We start from the raw sequence: 26,560 nt of genomic DNA, 5'->3' as shown, positions 1-26,560 counted from the left end.
TCCGATGGATAATTTCCTAGCTTCCAAAACTCTCCCTAGAGGCAAGCAATTTCCTGTCTGTGGTGCGGTTGACACACCACCTTTAGTGTTGCACGTTAGGTGTACCTAGCCAATTGAGGCTCTTCCAGTAAACCATGATTAAACAAACCGTGGCTTCCTGCAATGTTTGATTCCTGTCTGTCAAGCCATTGTTCAGAGAGTTGCTTTATTTCTGTTGACTCAGTCTGAGATTCATTTGGAGTCCAATCTCTCCAGCCAGAATGGTGATGAAGCAGCTGCAGAAGCAGTATTCAGAGTCTGGATGTATCTGTGTGGGCACGTGGGTGTGTGCTGTTGAACAATCCGCATACTGAAAGCCTGCTGGGCACACGGAATGAGTTATGCGCCTCGTTTGGATCCTGGTTTTTGAGAACTTCGTGTTGGGCATGTCTCTGGCTGTACGTAATTCCTCCCGCAGCCAAGCTTCTGTTTCTTGCTTAGTATAAAAATCCACTCCAGTTGGCTTCTGAAGTCTTTCTCAACACGCATAAACACACACGCGCGCACACACACACACACTCTTCAGATCCTCCCTCCATTGCCAGACAGGATGACTTTGTTGCTGAGATTTATTCGTCGCTTGCCAGCAGTGGCCTTACTTAAAATAGTTTGCAAGCTGGTATCACAAAGAGGGTGTTGGAAAGATGATGGGGAGGAGGTACCATGTTGGAGAAACAGGAAATGTTCCTCTGGGCTGCTCCCCTCCCCTCCCCTTCCCAGGAAAAAATCCTGTTTGGACCAACGCTTGGATTTTTCCCATCGCCCCTTTCTTGCCCTGCTCCTTCGTTTCCCTTCTTTTATTCATTGTTCTTTGTCTCTGGATAGGATTGCCTCAATGGGTGGCCACCAAGTGAACTGTCTGCATGTTGTACATTCCAGAATCCTGAGGGCATTCCTTTTGCTAAAGCAGGCCTGGGTGGATCCGTCTTAACCCTTTCACCCGTTGGGCCAAGACTGGAGCACATTGACTTGCCTGGCTTTGCCTTGTGGAGCCTCCTTCAAGGGAGTTTCTTGGCCAACTGTGCTTTCCCTGCGTCAAGAACCAACAGGCCGGGTGCTCTGAAAAGCCATCTTGGAAATTCCTTCCTGCTGGAACTAGACATTCGGGCAGCTTCCAGAAAATGAGGGCAGGGCCCTTTGAGTTTGTGTAGGAACACTTGCATGAGGAAATATGAACTTTTAATAGGATATTGGTAGGGTTTTAGCTTGCTGCCTTCTCTTTTTTATTTTTGATTTATATTTTGCCTCTTTGGCTGGGAAGCACCCCGAGCTACCCGGTTAGGAAAGGAAGGAGAATCTTGGAAATAAATGGTTTAATTTGTTGACACCTTCCCTGTGACTGAGGAATAGGATGCTTTGTTAAAAGGATGGGCCCTTGGCTCTCGAGTATTTAAAATACATCGCGGTGCTTCAAGGTAGAGAATGCGATTTTAAGGTAGAAAGAATGCAGGCGAGAGATGGGCACGTTGACAAAGACTTTGGGAGACCTATAGCATAAGATAAAAGAGTGATGCTGGTACCCCAGAAAAGCAGGATAAATGAGTAAACAAAATGCAAGGGTTTCTCCACCTCCTTTCCCCCCCCCCCGATATTTACACTCTGTGTCCTTGTGCAGAGTGGCCAAATCTCATGATATGACCCAACATTTCAGGATCTTTTATAGGAAGAAACAAAAGGGGGGGTGCCAGGGTCAAGAGGGAGGCAGAACATTCCTCCACTCAGGAACATCTGCTTTGCCTCTCTCCTCCGTTTCCAACAGGCTCTACATCAGTGGCTTCCTTTTTTCTCACCTGGCGCTAATAGGCTCTGCCCACTCCCCCATGCCCCACCCTAATGCTCAAGCCCCACCCCTTGAGTTGTTGTTGGCCCTCCAATCCTTAAACATTAATCTTTAATGGGACTTTGCTGAAAATTGATGTACGTGCCATCGAGAAGTCCTGTACACAGGTTCAGTTCAGCTTCAGCAGAAAAGTGGGGTAAAAACTGAGTAAGGTAATAATTGAAATTAAGCCAGCATAAGCCCCTGGCCTTCTTGGGCAGCTGTTAGGATCTCATTGTCCAGACATGCAGCTAATGTATGTTCCTGGCCTCCGTTTCAAGTTTTATCAGGGAAAGTACTTTATTTGAAGTACTTTATCTTGTCCTTATCAGTCAAAAGCATTCCGAGGGGAACTTACATCAGATGAACCAACCGAAAATGTGCACTTTCAAGTATACGCCTGCAAAGGGCAGAGCATAAAAGGAAAAGGGAAGAGCAGGGAAGAGGAAAGAGAATGGAAAATGGAGACCACCCCCATTCTTAAAAAGTCTCGGGAGTTTTTCTAACAAGCAGTCGTAGCAGGAGCAGAGCAAAATTTATAGCGGTCCTGTGGAATATAGATTTTTTTTTTTAGACCTCAGTTGTGGATGTTGTTAATGAATTTGTATTGGTTTCATATGTTTTGATGGGCTTACAGTTGTATTTGTTGTTTTTTTAAATTGTTGTAAGCCTCCCAGAGTCATGCCGTTGAGATGGGCAGCTATATCAATCAAAATAATCAATTTCCCAGGACGCTGTTACGGGGCAGTGGGATTGGCAAGGCCACAGGCGGGTTGGTGCCATTCATCCCCTGTTCGCTGTGGGCAGTCGCTAGAGGGGAGGCGCTGCACGGAGGCCTTCAGAGCAGACGGCTCTGAAAGTGATTGCCAGCGACGGCTTCCCGTCACACATGTGAGGTTTAAACGGTGGCATTTATTTTGTGGGATTTCCAGTTCACAGAGCTGTTTCCTCGCTCCCGTCTTTTTTTTTCTTCTTTTTTTGCATTTCCAAATGCTGAACAGCTCAAATGTTGGTCCGCAAGCACGGTCCACAGTAGGCACAAGTTCAAGAAGTGCAAATTGCATAAGTGAGTGTAAAAACGCAGACTGGCCCGATTTCTCCTTCGGTGACTCTAAATTCTGTAGCTTGAAGCAGGCAGATGTGTTAATTTATTTCTGTGATGATAAAGCGCCGGTTTTGCCCTTCCAACTGGCTTGTTCTTTCAGTTCCCCAGCCAAGTTCTTAGCTCCTTTTCTTTGAAACTCTGTTTGTAAGGTATCCCAGTGTGTGTGTGTGTGTGCGCGTGCATGCGTGCGCACGCCTGTGAGTCACACTGTCAGCTGAGCATCTCTCCTTTTCCCTGACTTTTCCCAGCGAACCGAGCAAGTGACGAGTTAACAGGCGAGACAGTTGCTGGTAGAAGTGCTGAGTAATGAATGTGTAAACCCTCTGTTCTTCCCCTCCCCTCCCCTCCCCTCCCCTCCCCTCCCCAGTCTACTTTGGCCATCCGCGAGAGAACATAATGTTCCCTTTAACTCTCACGCACCTGTTGGCCGGTGAGAGAGAAAGAAAAAGAAAGAGAGAGAAAAAGAAAAAGAAAAAGAAAAAGAGAAAGAAAGAAAGAAAGAAAGAAAGAAAGAAAGAAAGAAAGAAAGAAAGAAAGAAAGAAAGAAAGAAAAGAAATCTCAGACCGAAGGTGTTGAGTTACCTTTGTTAGGCTGATCTGAAAAGAGGGAAGTGAAACTCCTTGCTGATTGCTCCCACACACCCCTTTTTTTTAAAAAAATAAAAAATAAAAGTTAATTTCTTTGGGAGGTTTTCCCCCTCTCTACCCTCAAGACCTTGAACATTCAGCCGATGCTCCAAGGGTGTCCTGAGTCAACTTTTTTTTTCATTTTTTGGTGCCTTCAGGTCCGTTTTTTGACTCCTGGTAACTGCCTGGACCGGTCCCTGCAGTTTTCTCGGCAAGGTTTTTCAGAAGTGGTTTGCTGTTGTCTCCTTCCCAGGGCTGAGAGAAAGGGACTGGCCCAAGGTCCCCCAGCTGGCTTGGTGCCTAGGCGGGATTAGAACTCACAGTCTCCCGGTTTCTAGCCTGTTGCCTTCTTCACACTACCCCAAACTGGTTCCCTGAGTTGACTTAGATCCTCTTAAAAGGGGGCTTGCCATGCTGAGGTCAGGCAGAAGCCCAAGTGGAAAAAATGCAGAAATCCTCCACGCTCAGAGAGCAGAGGGAAGGAAGTCAATGTGCCGGAGGACTAAAGGTGCCTGGCCATCAGATTCAGTGTTGTTACTAATGTACTCTACAAGAGAGTAGAATTGGGAAGATCTCACCTCAATCTGTGTTCCTCCATGGAACTTAATAGGTGACCTTGAATCAATCTGCGCGTCTCTCTTACTACTACTTTAAAGGGTTGCTGTAAAGATGACATAGATTGGGTGTGTGTGTGTGAAATGCTGTGTATGGGACCCAAAGCTCTTTGTAGGAAGGAGGCAGGATAGAAATGAATCACAACAGTTTTTCTTGCTCTCCTCTCTGTGAGAGCTGTCATATGCCAGGTCAAGTTCTCTGTCCATCTTGCTCATATTAACATGGGCAGGTTTTTGAGGATCTTGGGCAGACAAAGGTTTGGGGGCATTAATTGCTTCCACATCCTTTTAACTGGAGGAGACAGGGATTATTGGACCTGGGATATAAAAGGTTTGCCGTCAGCATGACTGCCCTGTCCTACCCAGCCACCCGCCTGCTCTTCCCTCCACCCTGATTCTTGGGTTCTTGCTAACTTTCTTCTCTCTTTTCCTCATCTGACACGGTTTGGTTCTCCCTGAACGCTGCAAAGGATTCCCATCAGCTGCTTTTCATCGATCTCCATTCTTTCCCTGCAAATTCTCATGTACCTAATTGAAGCTGTTTCTCCTGGTCCTACCTTCACTTCTGTCAGTTATGGTAGAACTTTTCGCCACGATTTCCAAAAGGAAGAAGAAAAGGTCAGCCACCTTGGCAAATTGAATTTAAGCATATTTTTATTACAGCACCTTACTTGTGATTGGAGAGTTGCATTTCTCAATTTATTCTTTCTCGAACTGGAGAGCCAGTTGATCTAGCCTGTGCAAGTTGACTATGTTTCTAGCCCAGGAAAGGTCACATGTTCCACTGTCCAGTCCATGACAAGATCTCTTTGTGTCAGTCTCCCAGGTAGACCAGACAGGAAACATGACAAGATGAGCTAATTCTACTTTATTGTTAGGCTACATTGACAGAATCTTGCCAGTCTGAAAGTACAAATCTCCCGCCATCTCTTTTTACAGCCTGAGAAACCAGGGAGGGTCCTTTCTAAGTTTCTTTCTCTGACTGTTATGCAACTGCGGGCTTCCCCGTCTTTTATCTGACTGTCCCCTAGGCAGCATCTCTTCCCCTCATCTCTCAAGGTCATTTCCACATACCATTACACTTTACATGTAGAAAACTAGTATGTCAGGAAGAGACATGGGCTGGAATAGAATAATAGAGTTTTAGGGAATTTCATAGACAGTCTGTCTGATCTGTTGTTCTCCAGATGTGTTGGGTTACTCTCATTGTTTCTATTGGGCATTCTTTTTCCAGATGTTAGGAATTGTAGTCCAAGACAGCTGGAATATATATAATATGGGAATACCGTTGTATATCTTACAATTTATATAAGAAAACCAGAGATAAGATATCCTAATCTTTCTGCCAATGAAGAACTGATACTACCAAACATCAAACTCTTCTTTTTCTTGAGACTCTTCTCTTGATTTTCAAAGGAGATCTTCTCTTCTGGTACCAAAGCCCTCTAGATGTTCTCCTGCCCTTTGAAACAGCCAAGGATAATTCCTGGATGGCCTTTAGTGTTTCAGTCTTCTCCTTGGCCTCTTAATTGCTGTGGCTTTCTTCATTCAAGCTTGTAGCTTCTCAGCTCAGGGAGGTGAGAATGACCCCGTGTTGTCTGCTTCTTCATTCTTGGGCAAAGTATGACCCATAGTAGAAAAGTGAGGGGAAAAAAAGGAAATGGAGTATTTTGCTGTTTTTAACAACACTTTTGAATCCCTTTTGCTTCAGACTATTTAATAGTATGTTTAACATTTATATGGTGCTTCCAGTTGTTTGAAGCACTTCACATGTGTTATTAAGTTGTTACCTTTACAATACCCCTGTAAAGTAGATAGGGGTATTACTGCCTCAGTTTAAGATAGAATTGGAGAACTGAGCTGCTTAAGAGGAGTTACTAAGTTAATTGCAGATTTAAACCAAGAACTTCCTGGCTGTTGTGGTCAAAAAACCATATCTTAAATTGTGTACAGAAACACTTTTTTACACACGTCCAATAAGTAGTTTGCTCCCTTTCTTTGTATTAATTAGAGGATGTACTTCTAGTCCTCAGAAAAGTTTTGTGACTCTTCTGCCCCCAAAATATTAGTGCATGAAATTGCCACCAATTCCACATTCACACATTGACTTGAGAGTACGCCCTGCTGAAATCAGTGGGACTTACTTCTGGGCCTGCTACTCGATTCCTGAAAAGGGAATCCTGCCATATGTAAAGCTGAGGTCCATGGAAGAGCCAAACACCTCAGCTTTTTGTGGTAAAGTCCAGAGGTACTTCCTATGTTTGTAGCTAAAGCCAGGAGGCGAGTCAAGAAATTCAAGTGTTTGGGGGGTCAAAACTGGTATACCCTTTTATTTATTTTTTAAAAACATGATCCTGAACGTTTGCTTACTTTTGTCATACAATGACATGCCCTGTTGACAGTGTTGGGTTGGACAGAATGAATGAACGAAGCTTTTGGCCAGCTGCTGTTCTTTGCTTCTTGATCTACCCTCACACTGGCATGCCTTGAATGGTTGGCATATTTGGCTGTTCATTTAGTTGATGGAAGTGATAGCTGGGGGTTGAATAGAGAAACTGAAAATCAGGGGCGAAGAAGGCAGTTGAATATTTGGATGTCTACAGAGGACATGACTTGCCGATCCAAGGCCTGTTTTCAGTCCCTTGCTTACCCCCCGGGAACAACTGTACACAATTCTGAAGGTTGGTTGCATAGTCGGTTCATATGGCACAGGAGATGTGGACTCACATTTTGCCCTTGTCTTATTGGAACTGTATGAGCCACAAAATGCTCTCCCTTGACACTCCACAAAATGTGCAGCTGCAAATTGCCAGGGAATATTAGTCACAATGGAGCAATGCTGTCTTTTAGGCAAGCTGGGGCCATGCCCATTGACAAGACAATCCAGGATAGAAATGTCCAGCTGGAAGAATCAAAATGTAATTGTTAAAGGAAAAAAAGATCAGTCTAGACCCCACTGCTGGTAGAAGAAGAAGGAATCCATGGTTTAACACAATACCAAGTATTTTCAGCCATTCCCATTTGTTCACTGTTATTGAAATTTCCTTGAAGAGATTTATTTAATGTTAAATATATATATTTAATGTAGGTCCACCTTTCCCTTTGCAACTGCATCTTGAAGCCCTTTGTAATAGAAGGTTTTGGGGAAATACATAGATTCTTTGGAACACACGTTGAAAATCACCAAATTGCAGATTTGGGGAAATTCATAAGGTCATCAATTGGTTCTCAACTTTAAAACTTCAAATATTAACTGAACTAAAACAGCCCACTTTATTTCTAGTCAAATGAATGGACTTGGGCTCCAAGGAGTGTGAATGGAAGGAGAAAATGGGCTGTCACTAATGCAAGAGTTAGCAGAAAATATGCAGCACACCACCACTTTGCAGGGTTGTTTCACAGGGGGGTGTTATTACAAATAGCAGCAAATAAGGAAAATTAGAGTTGGGTAAGCTATAGGAGGCAGTGAAAAAATCCAAGCAAAAGCTCTTGGAAATAGAAGAGCTAGATATGAGAATTGTTTTTCACATTGTATCTTTCACTGAATTGGACGCTCTTGTTTCCTTCTAGTTGGAGAACACCTTCACATCCAATCCAAAGTATTTTAGCTTTGTTTAAAGTAAAAACTCCTCTCCAAATCCCAACAAATTTCCTTCCTTTCTCAACAAATATTCTTCATCCACATCCCCCCTCCTTTCCAACCGTGATATTCTTTTTACATACGTTGGGATCCATGTGAACCTCATATAAATCTTATTTCTGATTTTATTTGGGTTTCCCACTATATTTATTTGTCAAATTTGTGAGGCCACCCAACTCCATAAAAACCTCATTACTTAAACGTCTACTCATAGCTATGGAAGCTCTGTGGATCACATAGGGCCAATTAATCTCTCTCAGCACAGCCTATAGGTTGGTTGTTGTGGGAATAAAAAGATCCTTAGGTAAACCACCTCGTGGTCCTACACGCCAAAAGTCATGCCTAAATACACTGCACAGACTTTTGCAGATATATACATACAGAGGTAAACTGTAGAGAGTGGGGTCTGGGCTGTTAAATTTATTAAGAAAATTTATATTTTATATAATTTGAAAGCTGTTTCCAGTTCATGCCTAACCATAGTGCTAACTAACCCCAGCCAGCATTGGTGGCAATACATTATGACTTAATACCTGTAACAGGACAACAATCTCAGTTCAAATCCACACCATCAGAGACCTCCTGTTTATCTGAAGCTCAGATCCATCTGCAAAGATCTCCCTTAGGAAATTTCTAGCAGCCAAAGAGATCTTGATCTCTTTCCTAGAGTTCTTTCTCATCGAGACAAAAAATGAAACTGTCTTTTATCAACTAATTTTAAATATAATGAGCTTCCCTCTTTTTTTAATTTTAGTAGTAAGCAATTGTCATTTTAATTTTGTCCCTCTATTAGAACACTACAGTAATAGAGAATATCACTTTTATGGATTGTAAAATGTGAGCTTTGTGAAATTGTCTATTCTTTCAACATCCTTTTCACCACTATTCCCAGCACTGCTTTTTTATTTGATGATTAATCCAGTGAAGTAATAACTAATCATTTTACTATTCCCGGTCTGTATAGCATTACAGGCAGGAAATCTTTCTCTAGTCCCACAACAGTCATGCTTTTGATAGGAACAGTCTTGAGCAAAAATAATAATAATATACTTACAATAAAGAAAATGATTCACAATAACCAGGAAGACAGGAGAAGAAAATCTATAATCTTTAATTGGGGAAAAATAATGTTTTGTCCGTAAGTAACTTTGAAATATCATATACATGTGTATATATGTGTATATATATATATATTTCTTTCTCTCTTCAAGATGACTTTTGTTTTATTTTTGATCCAAATGTGAAGAGCTTGAAAAAGCTTTTTCCTGAAGTGAAATCTATTTGATCTCTTTGCTTCTTTGAACAAGATGAAAAAGTTCTGAAACTGTCCTGTGGCATCTGAGAATTGAAACTGCCTTTTTTTTTTCGTTAATCATAGGTGCAGAAGGGATGTCTTGTTTTTTTAAAAAAAAATGCTCACTAAAAAAAGATAAAATCGGAACTAGGTGGTGGTTAGGTTTGTTTTTTTTAAATGGTAAGAAAAGTGAACTTGAAACTTTAAAAAATCTAGAAACCAGGTATTGAAATTGTTCATTCATTTTGTATGAATAAACCATTTATTTACTAGATATTATCTGCCTTGCAGATGTTAGAATCTCTTTGCCTTCGGGTCTTTATCACTCTAGCAATTGTTTCTGTTTTCCTGTCTCATTTTTTAAATCACGTTTCAGACGATTAAGGTATGGTATAAAAGACCTGCCGAACATTTTTTGACATTAATAGTTTTTAGCATGCAGTAAATCACCCTGCTAGAAATTACCTAGAAAAATGCTCCTGGTTAACACCTTTAAAAAAAATAATAAAAGTCACAAAGACAAAAATAATCCCCACAATGCAGAAATTTATTGAGAAATATATTTTGAAAAAACTTGTTATTTTTTAATTTTATTGTGTAATTATTTTGGCATATCAAGAATTCCAAAATAAAAAGAAGCTGTATCCATTTAGTTTTTGAATTCATTCTGTGATATGTAGGTATCTACCCAGGATCTCTGCCTTAAATAAGTTTCCATGAGACTCAGTTTGTTCTGAAATCCATGTTATTGAATAATATGCCTAGTATTTTTTCTCCTCAAAATGAGACATGTTTGTAATGCTTTCTGCTTTAGGATTAAATTTTTTCTTGTTCCGCATCCTCATTTTCTTTTAAAGACAAGTGGGTCTCTTTTATTACAATTTTCCCTTTTTTCCCAATGGTTGCATGAGGACACTCTAGTTAGATGGAGTAAAAGTCAGAAAGAAAGTCAGACTAACTTTGGAATTGCTTCTACGTATTTTTCTTTTAAAATCCAATACCCTTGGCTTTTATTTTTAATGTATTTAAGTTTTTACCACCAAACCAAGAACGCCTTGACAGGATAATTAAATTGTAAATATCACAATAGCCCACGTGCCTTATGAAACAGTTTTGGCAAAATAGGAACTGAAAACATGAATGCTCAAATCTAGTATTGTAATAGGGACATTATGGGGAAACTTCTTATGAAAGCCCTTTATAGGAGGAAATATTTTCTTCTTCGCTTCTTCTTTTTCTTCTCCTTTTTAAAGATATGGCTCCCCTTCAGCTAACCCAGAACTGTTCCTAAGTCATCAATCTCCAGCTAGCCTCTAGAAGATCTCTAGAAGATCCACAACTACCAGTGAAAAAGCTCCAGTTTAGAAATATCACATCTGATGTTAAATCCAGACGTCCTGCAGTTGTTAATCCATTCTCAACCATCATTAATTTGGGAATTGATAGCTGCTCAGATATTCCAGCGTAGCTAAATTTCTGTGCCGAAATTGGCTTAGTGGGCATCAAACTGTCTTCCTGTATTTCTGAATATCTATATTTAATTTAGGGCAAACAAGTTTTTACCCCCCTTTTTTGTAGCAGGTTAGATCTGCTATTGACTACATATAGGAGTTTGTTGTTATTTGTTTCTAACTGGCATCAATTGCAGAGCAAGCCGAGATAAGGTGTGACACCGTCTGGAAGCAGTTACTAATTTTTCTGAATTACTAGATCCATTAAATAAATTAGTGTTGAAAATAAAGATTCAGAGTTTGCTGGGGGTGGGAAGGCATAGATAATCCGGATGTCTTTAGGTGACAAATGTTTGTCTAAATCGCTCCAAACTGGGCATAAAGATCTTTACTTTTTCCCGAAATGTGAGTGCTTTGTGTTAAAACATCTCAAATGCATGGCAAGTGTTTTGGAGAGGTCAGTCTACAAATGGTGACCCTAAAAACTGACTGGTTTGTGTAAATTTAATGTGCAAGCTTTATATAATTTTACTTTTCAAATTCAAGTTCACTGCCCTGCACTAAAACTAGGCAGAATGCTAACGAAGTGCATAGTATGGATTTGTTCTGTACTGTTAACATGATGGTTTATTATTCATTTTCCATGTTTGAGAGACTTATAAATAAATTTTCATTGGACAGAAGAATTTGGGTATGGGGTGAAAATTCCTCCTGTTTGTCTTGTTTCCGTTTTTTTTTCTGTTGAAATGTATAGTTTTTGTATTTAGAAGTGTGATTGGTAGCCGTTCAGCATTTTGAAAATCTATTTTTAAAATATGTCTAGATCTGCATCTTTTAGATGAATATATTTAAATATAGCAATTGCACACTACTCCTGTTAAGAACTATAAAGATCAAACCTTTTATTTAAAAAAATTAGTTGATGTTAGCATGTGAAATTCTATTTTTACCATCAGTTTACAGTCAAAATATATCAGTTTGCTTGAGTTGGTGAGAGAACCTTAAAGAACTGAGTATTTAGAGAATCAAATATTTACCTATAAATCCCAAATAAAAATTATTTCATATATTAATTTTGTTTTGGAAGATTCATTGGTTTCTATAGAAACTTGAGTTATTTTAAACTGAATACCAATGGTGTGGGAATGAATATTGCACAGTTTATAAATTCAATCTGCATATATGCTAGGTTTAATTTCCTTTTCCTGATTGTTAAGAGATTCAACATTGTTTTCTATTGTATAACATTGTGTGATGTTATTTATCTCTTAGCAGTAAATGTTAGACCAGATTCAATTAATATGTGAAAGTTGTAAAAATCTTTCTCTTTCTTTCTTTCTTTCTTTCTTTCTTTCTTTCTTTCTTTCTTTCTTTCTTTCTTTCTTTCTTTCTTTCTTTCTTTCTTCCTTCCTTCCTTCCTTCCTTCCTTCCTTCCTTCCTTCCTTCCTTCCTTCTCTTTCTTTCTTTCTTTCTTTCTTTCTTTCTTTCCACATAAAATAAATCAGTGGCCAATTAATTAAAATTTTATCAGTTTGCTGACATATAAAATTAGCCTATTTTGCAGAGAAAATCCTAGAGAAGTTGACTCTTGATTCTGCAGATTCTAATTGTGAACTCCAAATTAAGTATTTTCTTCTATTTTTTTTCCCAAGCAGTAAGCTAGTCAGCCAGCAAGAGGAGAAAATGTTATATCAAGAACGTACTGTATGGACAATAAATTATTTTAATGAATAAGCAGAGTTTTAAAAATAATTGCTTTAATAAGCTTTAAATTACCACAATAAAAATTTGAAAGTAATTTTGGATTTCATCACCGTATAATCAGTTTAATTAGATTCAAGTCGTGTGTGTGTATATTTATTGTTGGGAGGCTACTGTGTAAAAAGTAACTTTGCCATCCTCTCGTTTATTTATTGCATTTTTAATTCCCCCTCCATTTAACAACTGCTCAAGAAAATTTAAAAATGATTAAACATTTAAAAACACCAACAAAGATAAAATGGATATAAACGGGAATTTCCTAAAAGCAACGAGTACCTCTTCTCAGAATAGTATGTTTTTTATGAAATGACTGATGGAAGAACAAACCTTGAGTATATGGCTTTAATTTAAATGAAGTATACATTTATTAATTTTATACTTATACAAGATTTAAACTGCAAAGTTTCACTATTGCAAAGTTACCTTTCCTCAAAACTTTCATTGGTCCTATTTTTATATGCTACATTTGGGCTCATTCTGTCGATTCTTATTTCTGATTTCTGGTCTTAAGCTTATTTAAAACTCCTGTACATGAAAATAAACAATCAGTACATGAGAAAAATTTGTAAGAACTTCATCCTATAAATAGACTTAAACTCTAATGTGAAGCTTTTGCCCCAAATTGTCTGTTATTTCTGAAGATTCTTATTTCTCATTCCAAAAATGGTTTCTACTCTCACACTTAAGTGTTCACTTTTGAAATCCTAGATGGATATATACGGAAATATGTATCTCTCAGTCAGTACGTGAGAAAGATTTGTGATAACTTCATCCTGTAAATCTTACAGAATAGACTTACACTTTAATGTAAACTCATTTGGAAATTTTAGTGATAGAACATTTGATTTTTTTTTTTTTAAATCAAAGTGATTGGTTGACAAGAATTTTATTTATTTATTATTTATTTAATCAATCATATAGTCACCCGTCTCATAAAAAGTGACTCTTTATTTAGGTCCCTGAAGCTTTTGGTTGGTTACTTCCCAAAGCTTGTGGAAACCAAGTAGAATTCTGTGGCACTTTGAAGAATAACAGTTTAATTATGGCAAAAAACATCATGAACCTTGTCAAAAGATTTTGCCACAAATGGTCCAGTAAGATGCTGCCTCTGAGCCTATTTAAGAAGGTCCCCACAGTAGTGGCTTCAAGTCCCTGTGGCTACCAAGTATTGACTTTCTAGTCCTGAACTGATGGGTCACGATGCTCAAGTACATTGTGAGGAACACATGAGGAACGCTACTGGGTGAATCCAGTGGTCCATTTTGTCCAACATCTTGCTGCCCATGCTAGCCAAGGACCTTTATTAGAAGCCTACAGATAGAATATGAGTTGTTACACCATTCTCCTGCTCCAAGCAACTGCTACTCAGTCCTCCAAGGACCTTAAACTTTCTTAAGGCAGCTAGCGTAGCCATATTAAAAATGGGGGCAGATCTAAAAAAAATATCACAGATGGTAGGATTGTTATTGGCTGTTAATTTTGAAGACAAGTACTATTCCCAAACTTCAAGGTAGAATGTCCTAAATATTAGCTGCTAGGGAGCAACAGTAAAAGATGATGTATTGGGTTGGCCACTGGATTGATTGATTGATTGATTGATTGATAGGATTTATATGGCCACCTATCTCATACAGTGATTCAAGGCGGCTCACAGTAATCCATAAAAGCGAAGATAAAAGCACAAGTACCTTTCCCCCCTGGCACCAGACCAAACAGCCTCCCAGCTCAACCGCCATCCTAGCCCAATACTTGGGGGAAGAGCCAGGTCTTCACAGCCTTCCGGAAGGCTAAAAGGGTAGGGATCTCTCGGATCTCAGGTGGGAGGCTGTTCCAAAAGTCTGGGGTGGCCACCAAGAAGGCACATGGATGACACAGATGTTGGAAGAATGCATCTTGGGCTTCATCTTTTAGACTGTTCTTCATCTTGTGCCATGACTTTGTTGGACTTTGTGACTGTTTTAAATAATCTTGGTTTTATGCTCTTCTAAGCCGTTCTGTAAGACTCATTATGTTGTACAACAGGATAAAAATACAGTAAAAAATTGAATTTGAACATCTTCTAGAAGCAATATTTAAAAAAATAGTCCATTTGGGATTAGTAAGAATTCCTTTTCATACTATGTTGATTAATAATATATGTGTTACAGATTTATTTCATGTTATGTAAGCTACATTTTTTCCTCATAGTGGTCTGTTATATGTTCTTTGAAGTACTAATGTGCATTATACAAGTTGCCAGAAGATCTTGAGCCCTTTTTTCCTACTTCAGTGAGTTATAAATCTATTATTTAATAAATTAATTTCATGGAGCAGTTTAGGACATGTTATATTTAAGTGTATCTAGTGGTCTGATTTTGATGTGGAGTTACAAAAACTTCCTGAAAGCGGTACCCTGCACATTAGTTTTGTATTACATCTCCCATCATTCCTGGCAATTATCCTATGACAAGGATGATATCAATTCAGAGCAGAGCACAAATCTTGCAAGTCAATTATTGGCTTCAGTTAATTTTTTCCTCGAGGTTTCCTCTAGGCTTTTTAAAATCTTTTTGGAGACCTTCTAGTCTGTCTGGAAACTTCTAGTTGGGAATAATTGGCTTAAATATAGGTTTTCTCCTTCATTCTTTTTGCCACTAGGATTTGAAAGGACTAAATCTTGTTTTACATGGGTACAGAAAGATAATTGCATTGCCCTGGCTCATTCCACTTCTGGAGGATCTGGTGATGGCTTCCTGGTTCTCACTCAGTGCCCATCTAACATCGTCACTTGAGCATTAAAGAGCTGAACCGTGGTTTATCATGTTTTGGTGTCCTACCATCAACATTTCTGGTGGGAGATATGGTAATACTCCTGGACCATGTTCAGTGGTGCCCTCATGATACAGAAGAGAAAGAGATGTTTATCCATGTTTTATGGCCTTCACAAGACACATGTAATGTTTCTTTCAACTGGATCAATTGGAAAGGCAAGGGGCTGGTGGTATATTGCCACCACTCTGTAATCATGGTCTGTAATGTATTGGCTGCACTTTTCCTTGTGGCTCTATAAATATGAGAATTTTACCTTAATGAACGTTCATTTTATTCCTGAAATTAGTTCAAATCTTGCTGCTCCTTGTGATGAATGCTGTAGGCCATGGACCGTAACAGTGAAGTTATCTTTGCCCCATAACCCATGGTATGAAGGTGGCATATTTCAAGCTGAATTTAGGAAAAGATAACCACAGTTTGTCATACCAAGCAGTGATACAAGCTGTGATTAACTAAAACCCCAAATGAATTGCCTGAGATGAGGCACGGTGCATTTGATGAACATGACACCTGTCATTCAACTTGACCGCCAAATGTTGCCATTCTTCTTTCTCATTGAGTCTCCTTTTGATTTGTTCCCCAAACAAGAACAGTGGACCTAATTCTGCATGAAAACAGAAGCCTTGTTGAGTTTCTTGCTACTCTCTGAAGTTGCATGGCCCTCCTTGTCATGGCCCCCAAGCTCCAGAAGGCCCTCTCTTGTGGGCCTCCTTCCCTTCGAGTTTTGTAGAGACTTTGTTGTTAATAATTAATGTTTTAAATTGCCTTTCTACTTTTTCATCAGGGACATTGAGCACTTCTAATTCAGCATTGTGGAATTTATTGTTTTGTATTTGCAACATGGGTTGGGGAGCAGTGGAACAGTAGCAGTGAGCAGTCTTCCCTGAAGGCCCAGTTTCAGCATCCTTCCTGGGTTCCCAGTTCACATAGGCAGTGGCAGGACTGATAGGAATGGCCATTTGATTGATTATGTGCCATCAAATCATTGTCAGCTCTTAGTGACCATGTAGATTTTAAGGTCTTCCAATGGTGCCCCCATTGCCACTGTAACTGAGTCCCTCCACCTGGCTCATCCTCTTCTCTTTCCTTCCACCTTTCCCAGCATTAGAGCCTTTTCCAAAGAGCTAGTTCTTCACATATTGTATCTGAAGTAGGATAATTTGAACCTGGTCATTTGTGCCTTGAGTGAGAACTCTGGGTTGATTTGTTCGATGATCCATTGATTTGTTTTCTTGGCTATGATATACTCAGAAGTCTTCTCCAACACCAAAGTTCAAAAGTGTCAACGAATGGCCATTGTTTGGCATAAAATTAATTTGTGCCCAGAAGCTTCACTGCAAAGTTGGATGTAGAAGGACTTTCCTCTCAGTAGAAAGCTTAGAAAAACATCTCCTCCTAGGCTGGCAATAACTCCCTGAGCATTTTAGGCAAAGCAGTCTTTCCTGTCCAGGGTACCTGAAATCCTTTTAACCAGAGATGCCAACTCTTTGCGTTCAACATGCCAAGTGTGTGTGCTTTCACATAACTCTTGAACCTCTTCCTTTAGTCTGGGACCCTTTGTGATATTAGGCAGCAACAGTCCCCTCAAAAAGTGTAGGGATCTTTCTGGACATTTTAGCTTATGATCCTTTCCTTCCAACATAGCACGTTCACATACTGTACTTGCCAGTGGCTAATTGCAATGAATTAGCTTTTTGTTGACTTCTGCGAGACTCGATGCAATTGTGCCATCCTGGGGGGGGTGGGGATGCCAGATGGGAAGTTTTTTGTTCTTTAGTGATAGGCATAACCTGTGTCATGGGGTCTGTAGTGGATCATACTAGCAGGAAGAGTTCAGGACGGGCCTCTGAAGTGTTGAGAACTGCCCTTTGATTCAGCCTGGTTCGCCCCCGTGCCAGTTTTATGTTTTTGTCTGCCTTAATAAAAGCTGTGTAATTGCTCAATATAGGGTGGGGAGGTGAGGTGTGAGAAACCATCATCCTGTGGAATTGGCAACTCCATGCTCAGGGTTTTTTTTTTGCTTTATTTTCCCACCATTTGAGGTTCTTAACTTGTTCTCTTCCTTTGTAGGACTTTGCCTCTCGTGCTAAACTGGCAATCCAGAACCTGGTGCAGAAAGTCGGGTTTTTCGGCATCCTGGCATGTGCTTCAGTAAGTTGTCTCCAATAAATGTATTTAGTCTGTTGATCCTGTTTCTAACCATGTGATTTCTTCCCTTAAAATTGTTTCCCAATTTTTTTTCTGACAAATTGCGTCCCTTGTAGTCAAAAGAAGGAAGGTGCTTTGCATTGAAGTTCTATCAATTAGAAAAAGAAGGAATGGGGGGGGGGCGGGAGGAGAAGGGGAAGATTCGTTTCATAAGAACAAAATTAGATGAGGAGGTCAGGTTAATCCTGCTGGAACAGGGGGCAATGGCTTCGTTTCTGTGGCTGAGTTCTTAGAGTGTTATTTCTGCCTTTCATGGCAACTAGGGGTGACTGTCAAATTTCTGGCAGGCAGAAGATACATGTTGGGTTGCTTTTCTGCTGGGGAGTGAATCCAAGCTGGCCATGTCTTTTTCTGGAAGCCCAGATACAGGGTCTCAGCGGCCCTTGGGAATGCAGGTTGCCATCTCAGGACAGTTCTCTACCCTTCACATTCATCATCCCTTCACAACACCCCTTAAGCTAGGTTAGGTATAGAGTCAACCATTGGCCAAGATTCATATCTTATCTCTGAGTTTCATATCATATCTCTGAGTTTCATGGCTGAGTGGCAATTATCAGTGTTTTATAAATTACATGTTGAAGCCAGATTCCTCTCCATCCCAGACTGAGACATCAAGCTAGGGGGTTTCATCTGTCCCCTTTCCATGGATTGGATGACATCGCTACAGGCAGAGCCAGAATTCATGCCCTGCCCACCAGCAACAGGATCTCATTCTGGACTGGTGCTGTTTCTGAAGCCATGTTGGCAGACCTGTAATTGGGGTACCCAGCTGAGGTCAGTCACTATCTTCCTGCTCTGGGGAAGTCATGGAACCGCAGCAGATGCAACCATGGTGAATCTCAGTTGCTTTAGCTCTTCGATGAAGTATGGAGAAGACAAGGCAGCAGGAAGGAGCTTTGGGAGAAGAGCTTAAAGCCCATGGGCCAGGTGGATCAGCTCAGCAGCCAAATTAGACCTGTGGCTGAATATTCCATGGTTACGTACTGATTACTACTGGACATTGGCTGGAATATTGTTTCTCAATCTTAGCCATTTTAAGAGGTGTGGACTTCAACTCCCAGAATTCCCCAGCCAGCATGTGGAGTTGAAGTCCACAACTCTTAAAATGGCCAAGGTTGAGAAACACTGGGCTAGAATAAATGAAGTGGATGTTCCCAGAGTCCCATCAGTGATCACATCCAGCATTTATAGCGGGGAGAAACAGTTTATTCAAGGCACACCCAGTGAGGTCCCCTAAAACTGAAACAAGAGAAGCAGATGATTTTTCATCCTTTTTGGGTGGTCCCAGGCCAGCCCTTTGAGGCAAGTGAAAACATCAAAAGCTGTTTTATACCAAGTTAAATCATTTTCCTATCCAGCCTACTCGTGTCTTGCTAACTTTTATGGAATCTCCAGCTTCTGAAGCAGAGAACAAACTTTGCCCTGGCTTCTCCTTAAAACCAGAGGAGACAGGGAACCTACTATTTTGGGCTTGCAAATTGGGGTATGGATACTTAGGTTGGCAGTGTCTTCCCCCTTCAAACTGTCCAGCCTTTCCTCAGTCTCAGTAAATGCTGTTCTGGTATCTCTCCCTTTATGCGGTCTCCAAACTTTTCCAAGTATAAAGGTTCGCAAGAGAAGGTAAAGAAACCTTTGAATAGGAAGCATGCTCCGTTGAGTCTGATACAGAAGTCAAGCAAGCCATGGGGTTTATGTAGCAAACAGATAATTTCAGTTAAGGTTGTTTTTTTAAGGAAAATAATTACAGTTGTATTACTAAGAGAAGTATTACAGCACAATATAAATGATAAATGCTTGTTGTGTATAAAGTTTTTGTTTAACAATTTGCAAGTCAACAAAATATTAAGCCATTGGTTAAGCTTAGGTTTAAGCATAGAGCTCCCTATCTCTGCGTTAGTAGATGCATTACGGATGCAACTACTGATCTGGGAAAAAAGAGTACCTGGGAATTCTCCTATGAATGTATGCCAGATTATTTTACTACAGGTAGTCCTCAAGTTATGATGGTAATTGGGACTGGAATTTCCGTCACTAAGTGATGCAGTCGTAAAGCGCGGTGTCATGTGACCACATTGCTTACCGATGACAATCCCGGCAGTCCCCAATGCCATTATTAACTGAATCCCACCGGTCGTTAGGTGAGGACCCACCCCGATCCATTCCCCACTTGGTCCCTCCTAACCCTGAGCCGGGAGTGCACACGCGCGCACACACACACACACGCGTGCGCCAGCAACAAGTTCTTCATAGATCTGAGTCACTGTCTCTGTTATCCTCTTATGAAGCAAATGAATCAGTTGACTTGAGCCAAACTGAACTAAAGGGTAACTGGAAACGTTGGGGCATAAGCCTGCCCTGCCAATCTTTTCCTTTTTTGCTACTTAATGCTTTGATGATCTCCTTGTTCAGTGCATATTTGTCATGCAATTATTTTTTTTTTCTAAGTAAGATATATTTTTAAGAGTTTACAAGATACCCTTTATATAGAAGAGGGTGAGCTTTGATTTAAATGTTGATGCTAAGGTGCATTTGTTGTTTTTGACAGTCAGTACTGTAGAGTCTTAAGATTCAAGCCCCCGTCCAACCATGGAGCTCAGTGAGTGACTCTCTTTCACCAGATTATCATTGTGGGGTAGAATTAAGGGAGATGCCTATAGAAGATAAACTTCCTGGAGCCCTTGGTAAATAGATGGGAGTTAGCAGTAGCTTTGAACTTGTGGTAGGATGTCAAATTCTCCTTTTCTTAAGGTCACATTTTTGAGGTACTAGAGTAAAATTTGCAATCAATACTATTTATAATAGTACTTTTAGTTAACTTTAGATATTTCTATCTCCCGCTTCCTTCAAAGAGCTCAGAGAGAGTAGATAAAGCTTTCTTCACTTCTCCCTATCATTTCATTCTCCACCACAACCTTGTAGAAGTAGGTAAGGCTGTGAGATAGCATCTGGCTTACGATGAGAAGCAAGAGAGAATGTATTTTGTTGTATGCATTTAAACAATTTGCATCTCACTTTTATCTTATCCAAAATAATATACAAGATATAAAGGATACAAAAGATTTGCTGATTTGATGCCCCCCAACCAGGCCTAAGCTGACTCAATCTCAGCAAGGTATCTTCAAACCCAGTTTCCCAACCCTGGCTTCTTTTAGGTGGCCTAAGATTGCATCTGCCAGTATTCTAGGAGTCCTCACCTAATGATCGAATCCCACCAGTCGTTAGGCGAGGACCCCCCCATCCAAGCCATTCCCAGAATTCATAGCCAGCATGTTGATGCTATCTACAAATTCTAGAAGGTGCAGTTCCAATGCATCTGGAGGCCATCGGACTACCTTTAATCTTGCTTGCTAAACTAACAGACATCATTAGAATTCTAATTTCTTTTTTAAAGAAAAGCAACATTAAGACAAGGCAAACACAATCGTGTTTCTTCTTTGCAGTGACACCTGGACAGTTCAGTTTGCCTCTACAGTTTGATTGTCTCCTCCTTGAGGAGGAGATTGTCTCCTCCTCCCTGTTGGGCTGGAACACTAACCTCCAAGCACATTCAGCCCTTGATAGGCTGGTTTCCTCCATTGAAGACATCCTTGATTTAAAAATTGCCCATTGGCAACCCCAAATAGCAGGCTAAGGAGGCGTTAGAGCTGACTTGGATGCAGAATGAGATATGTTTCTGTTTTGTGTCTTTTTGCACCATGCAGAAAAGGCCATCCTGTCTCTTGAGAAGATAATATTTAGGGCCAGCCTAAAGCTTTCTGGCTATTTCTCTGCAACTTCAGTCCACCTTGTCTGCCATTAACACTTTGTGCTTCTTATGCAAGAACTCAAAAGAGAACAAAAAACAATAAGTGGGACAAGGGAAGAGTAAGTAAGTGTTTTTGTGAGCCCCCCAGGGTTATTGTACATAGTACATATATTGTACATAACGGCTTGGCAGGCAGGCAGGAAGGAAGGAAGGAAGGAGGTTTACCATGCTTTCTCATGCAAGTTGGAGTCCACATCCCACAAAGCTTGCCCAGAGCCTAGCCTGCTTGCAGGATCCACAGCTGGTCTACCTTTTCTAGTGAAGTTGGTCAAGCTGATCTAGTGAAGCTGGTCAAGTTCAATATCCTGCTTGCCACAATTGCCAGCCAGATGCCTCTCAGGGAGCCAGTGTGGTGTGATGGTGCAGGTGTTGGAAGATCCAGATTCTGATCCTCCTCCCAGCCATTGAAGCTCCCAGGGTGTCCTTGGGCCAGTCCTTCCTCTCAGTCCTAGAGTCAGTGTGGGGTGGAGGTGAAGGTGTCCGACTAGGAGCAGGGAGACCCAGGTTCTAAGGCCCTTCTCAGCCATTGAGCTCATGGGGTGACTTTGGACCCATCAACCCACCCTACCTTACAGGGTAGTTGTGGGGAAAAATAGGAGGAGGCAGTGCTATGTAGGGTGCTTTCAGCTCCTGAAGGAAAAGTGTGATATAAATCTAATAAATAAATAGCAAATGTTGTGTTTCTGGCAACTGTGACCAAGCTACTGGGAAAGGGTGGAACTGTGATTTATCCTAAAATGGAGATGTGTAATTTATTTCACTTGTGGTGAATTTGAGAGGGCTTTTTTTCTTCTTCGAGGTTGTGCAATACTAAAGCATCTGTGTGCTTTAATTTGAAAAGTGATTTGAGTGTTGAGCTGTCCCCAGCTCTGTCTTCCTCAATCTTCAGTCCATTACAACATCCCAAAACTTAATCCTCGGTACATTTTGTGCTCTGATGCAAATAAACACACGTCTCCTATTCTCTGGGTTTTGCTTCCAGATGCAGTGAATGCATCATCCTCAACCGGTATAATCATAATAGCATGCCCACCGTTTGCCCAATCATACAGATAAATAAAAAGAAGAGAGCCATTTAAAAACTTCTGAAAAGGAGAAGTTCATGGAAAACAGCCTCTTCCCAGCGTCAAGAGTATTGGAAAGGTTTTAATTTGTAACGCTACCTCACCGGCTTACTGTCTCCATCTTTATTAACAAGTTTATACAAGCAGTTCATCCAAACTTTTCCTTGCTTGTAGGAGGCAACCCGAGCTGGAGTTTCTAGCCACAAAAACTTTGAAACTGAGAGCTGTATTGATTATTGACTGTTCTTGTTTGTTCTTCAAATTGATGTTTATTATTAGGGCAGGGATGCTAAGCCTATGCACGGTGAGATCCCACGTGGAGCACCACTAGTTCAAAAAGTGAAGGCTATTTTCTTTATGAATTGCCTTTTTTAAAGCCTCTTTTAGCCACTGTGGAAATGTGAATATGTGTGTGTTAATCTGGACCAAGTCTGGGACGGTTCTCCTACATACCTTGTCTAGACGAGGGATAAAGAGTTAGGTTTTAAACATGATGTACAAACCATTTAAACACTCTACACTTCTTTGTGGCAAGTAGTGTTTTATTTACAGTCTGTTTAGTTGAAACTGACAATGTTGTCAGTTCTTAGCATTTATATAGCATTTGTGGGCATTTTCTAAGGAGGCCTCGGAAAAATCTCCCTGCTATGTGTGTAAATACTTTAAGCTCACACAAGGGTTTATGTAACTTATTTTTCTCAATGGCCAGAGAATCTTTTTATGTGCTCCAGGGGCTTTAGAGTTTGCTATCTCAAATAGCAGCCTTCCCCATGCCAGGAAAATGACTTTAGAAATGGAACACCATTTTAAAAACAATTTTGATCATCATTTATTTCACTCAAAGGAGCAGGTGGGGGATTCAGCGTCATAAATCCTAGGATTAAAAGGGACTTTGGAGGCCTTCTAGTCCAACCCCCTGCCCAGGGCAGGGATCCTTAGACCATCCCAGAGAAATGGTGTCCTGTTTGAAACCCTCCAGGGATGGAGCCCCCAATGACTCCAGGAGGCAAGCTACCCCAATGTTTAAGGGTTTTCACAGTCAGAAAAGGACTCCTTATTTTGAATTGGAGATCTGTCTATCAAGCTTCCACCCTGTTGGTTCTAGCCCTCTTCTTGGGCACTTTGGAGAATAAATCCACACTCTCTTCATATTTTCTTCATAGACGTTGCATTGCTTCATATACTGGAAGACTGCTATCATGTCTCCCCTCCACCTTCTCTTTTTAAACTAAGCATACATTTTGGATTTATATGATGCTTTAGACCAATGTTTTTCAAACTTGGCAACTTTAAGACAGGGGACTTTCAACTCCTAGAATTCCCCAGCCTCTTTCTATAACAGTGAGGTCTAGAAACCGAAGAGGGAAAAATAAATTCCAAAAATGCAGATGTACAGAAATCCATATTATGCTGAAACCAAAATAATGTGATCTTTGGCAGGTCCATGGGGGCGTTTCTTAGTTTCCTGACTAGCAACTAAGATTTATTAAAGGACCACATAAAAGAAATTAAAATGGCACCCCGGGCCCATCCCCAAAAAAGATGGTTGTGAAGCCCTCTCGTTAGAGCCACTGCTTACTTCCAACTTGACAATTATGGGTCTCATTACCTCTCTTAAGCTCTGGTTTCACTTAAGTGGTTGATGTTGTTGAGGACTGTTCATATCAAATCTAAGCCGAAAATGTGGCAATCGTTCATTTTCAGCCTGGATCATTTGCTCTTTAAAGGTGAAAAAGAAAACCATTTTGCTTTCCCTGTTCTCCTTCATTTCAGCAGCGTACATAGCAATAAATGCCAGGTTTATTCCCCCCCTCCTTTTTTTTTTTGTTTTGTTTCAGACACAATTCACAAGAGATCCATTTTTGGAGACTGACTCACTGGACCAAAACACTTGTTGATGGGGGTTGGGGGGGGGCAAGAGGTGGAGAATATTTGATAAATGGCTTTAAAATGGCTGATTGTGGTTTCTGTGCATTTCTTATGGAAGACGTCTGTTAGCTGTTTCTAATCTGGACTTGAAGAAGAGAGAAGTGGGCAAGAACTGTAGTTCATCTGGGAGAGTGTCTAGATGAGAGGTCTCCCCATTTTTTTTAATGTATGTGCTGTTACACCAACATTTCTGAAGCAGAACTTTAGAAATCACAAGAAAGAAGTTCAGTTTCTTTTCTCTCCAAAGGGTTAAAAACATAAGCTAAACCAAATCAGAGGTTCAGAAGTTCTCAAACTTGTGGTCTGTGGGAACCATTGATGGTCTGAGAGCTCCATCCAGATGGTGCGCAGACTGATTATGAAAAACTCACCAATATCTATGCTTACTTTGTTTTTTTTATGAAATACTATTATAATCGGGTCCAAATCCTCAAACAGGCTAACAAGACTGTGGCTTTAATAAGTCATTGTTGGTTTAGACCAGTGTTTCTCAACCTTAGCAACTTTAAGATATGTGGACTTCTGAATTCTGGGAGTTGAAGTCCACATATCTTAAAGTTGCTAAGGTTGAGAAACACTGGTTTAGACAACAGTACTGCTCCTAAAGGTTAAAAAGTGTTGCTTAAAATATGAGAATATCTGTAATCTGTGCATCTTGATTTTTAGAAAGAAAAAGGTTTATTAAGTGGTTCACTGTGGAGCCCCCCTGGTAGCAGTTTTTAAACAGTCCATTAAAAAAAAGCAGTTTTGAGAAATGCTGGCCAAACCCCAGTATTTTGCTTGCTACTGTGGCCACTGAGAAAGTCACAAGCATGTTAAGACAACATCCACCTTCTGTTTCAACAGCAGCGTTTGATATTCTGCAGTAGATTGCCACTAAGCCTGGAGGTTCCACTTCTTGGGCTTCTTAACCGCTAGCCATCGATGGTCCTGTCTTGCTTCTTGAGCCTGTCTCAGTCACTGTTTACGAACAGAAACTGTTCACAGAAAGTGGTGTATGGAAATGCATGGCAATTCTGCTTCTTCTTCCCCTCCTAGATTCCGAATCCTCTCTTCGATTTGGCAGGAATAACATGCGGACACTTCCTCGTTCCCTTTTGGACTTTCTTTGGAGCCACCCTGATTGGAAAAGCAATAATCAAAATGCACATCCAGGTAATTTATCTGTTCCACAAAACCTTGGGGCTTTCTGCCTTCTGATCAAGATTGGTTGAGATGCTGAGCCCCCATCCAATGCTCTTGTTCTCCAGAAATTGCTGTTTCCCAGCAATCTTCAAGGCAGCCATTAAGGATGCCCAGCACACATTTTTATTAAGCATGCCCAGCACACTTACTTACTTACTTATTTATTTTCAAATTTATGTATGCCGCCCATCTCACTGTACAAGTGAGGCTTCCATGGCTTGCTTCCTTGGGTGGCGCTGGCCGTATTAACACCAAGCACCAATTGGAATGTGTCTGTGCCGTCGTAGCCAGCCCCGAGTTGCATCATGGCTTAATAACATGTAAAATCCTTAATTTAAATCTGTTCCTCCACCTGCAATGGAAGGAAACTTCATTAGGGGCTTAATTACATGGCTCTTTCAGGATTGGTTGAGATAAAGTAGAGGAAGCATTTTTGAGGATCACGGATCCTTTCCTGAAAGAGATGTGCCAAACAGCCAGACAGGAACAGCCATCGTTGTAGCTGCAACTGCTTGATTTTTGCTTGACTGAAGTTACAGTGTAAATGTTGGAAGTGGTCCCAGAGGGCATCTAGTCTGACCCCCATTAACCGAGGAAGTCCATCGCCACTGCTTTCCTCTACTAAAAAAATCTCAGCCCAAATGAGTAACTTCCAAAGCAGTTATTCCACCAGCGGACTTTTTACACTGTCACGGGTTCTTCCCAAAACCTGAGCTGAAATCTCGTTTCTTCGGATTTTGGTTGGAGTCCTTCCATTTCTGCAAAAGTCTTTCAGATATTCATAGCTGGCTATTATATTGCCGTATTACCTCTTAATCATCTCTTCTGCAGACTAAACATACCCAGCTCCTTCGCAGCAAAAGAGACCCATCCTGTATACATTACCTGAGGAACATTCTGCTGGATTTAGGAGAGCTAACTTTGGCGTAGACAGCCTATAAAGAAATCTCAGCCATTTATTGTCCAAGCTTTGCTTGCTTGAAGAATTTGTTTAACCCACAGGAGGTTGCAGGAAGGGGGAAAAATGGGTCTGTAAGAAAATAGAAATGTTTATTTTTAGATTCTGTACACATGGCTCATAGCAGTTTTAATCTTGGAAGAGGCATTCAGCCCTCCTTCTCTTATTGAAGAGAGAGCATCTTCTAAGACGATGCCTTCTGTCTGCAGAGTTTATCAAATATTTTTTTTTTTTTTTTCTGTGCTACTTA

General features: G+C 40.5%; 1 protein-coding gene across 3 annotated transcripts in view; it reads left to right on the top strand.

Moving 5' to 3' along the window:
* VMP1 (vacuole membrane protein 1) overlaps positions 1-26,560 on the top strand; it is a 116,172-nt gene that overhangs the window by 66,934 nt on the left and 22,678 nt on the right. For all 3 annotated transcript variants that reach the window (XM_088152514.1, XM_088152513.1, XM_088152515.1), the window contains 2 exons: positions 17,232-17,312; positions 25,206-25,322. In XM_088152514.1, the coding sequence (XP_088008640.1) occupies positions 17,232-17,312; positions 25,206-25,322 (198 nt within the window). The remainder of the gene's footprint in view (positions 1-17,231; positions 17,313-25,205; positions 25,323-26,560) is intronic.

This window comes from Python bivittatus, unplaced genomic scaffold (assembly GCF_059951505.1).
Source record: "Python bivittatus isolate LINGU-HERP-01145 unplaced genomic scaffold, Pbiv_v1 ctg000690_np1212, whole genome shotgun sequence".
Lineage (NCBI taxonomy): Eukaryota > Metazoa > Chordata > Lepidosauria > Squamata > Pythonidae > Python > Python bivittatus.
The sequence above is the reverse complement of the archived record's forward strand: the minus strand, read 5'-3'. Positions and strand labels throughout refer to the sequence as shown.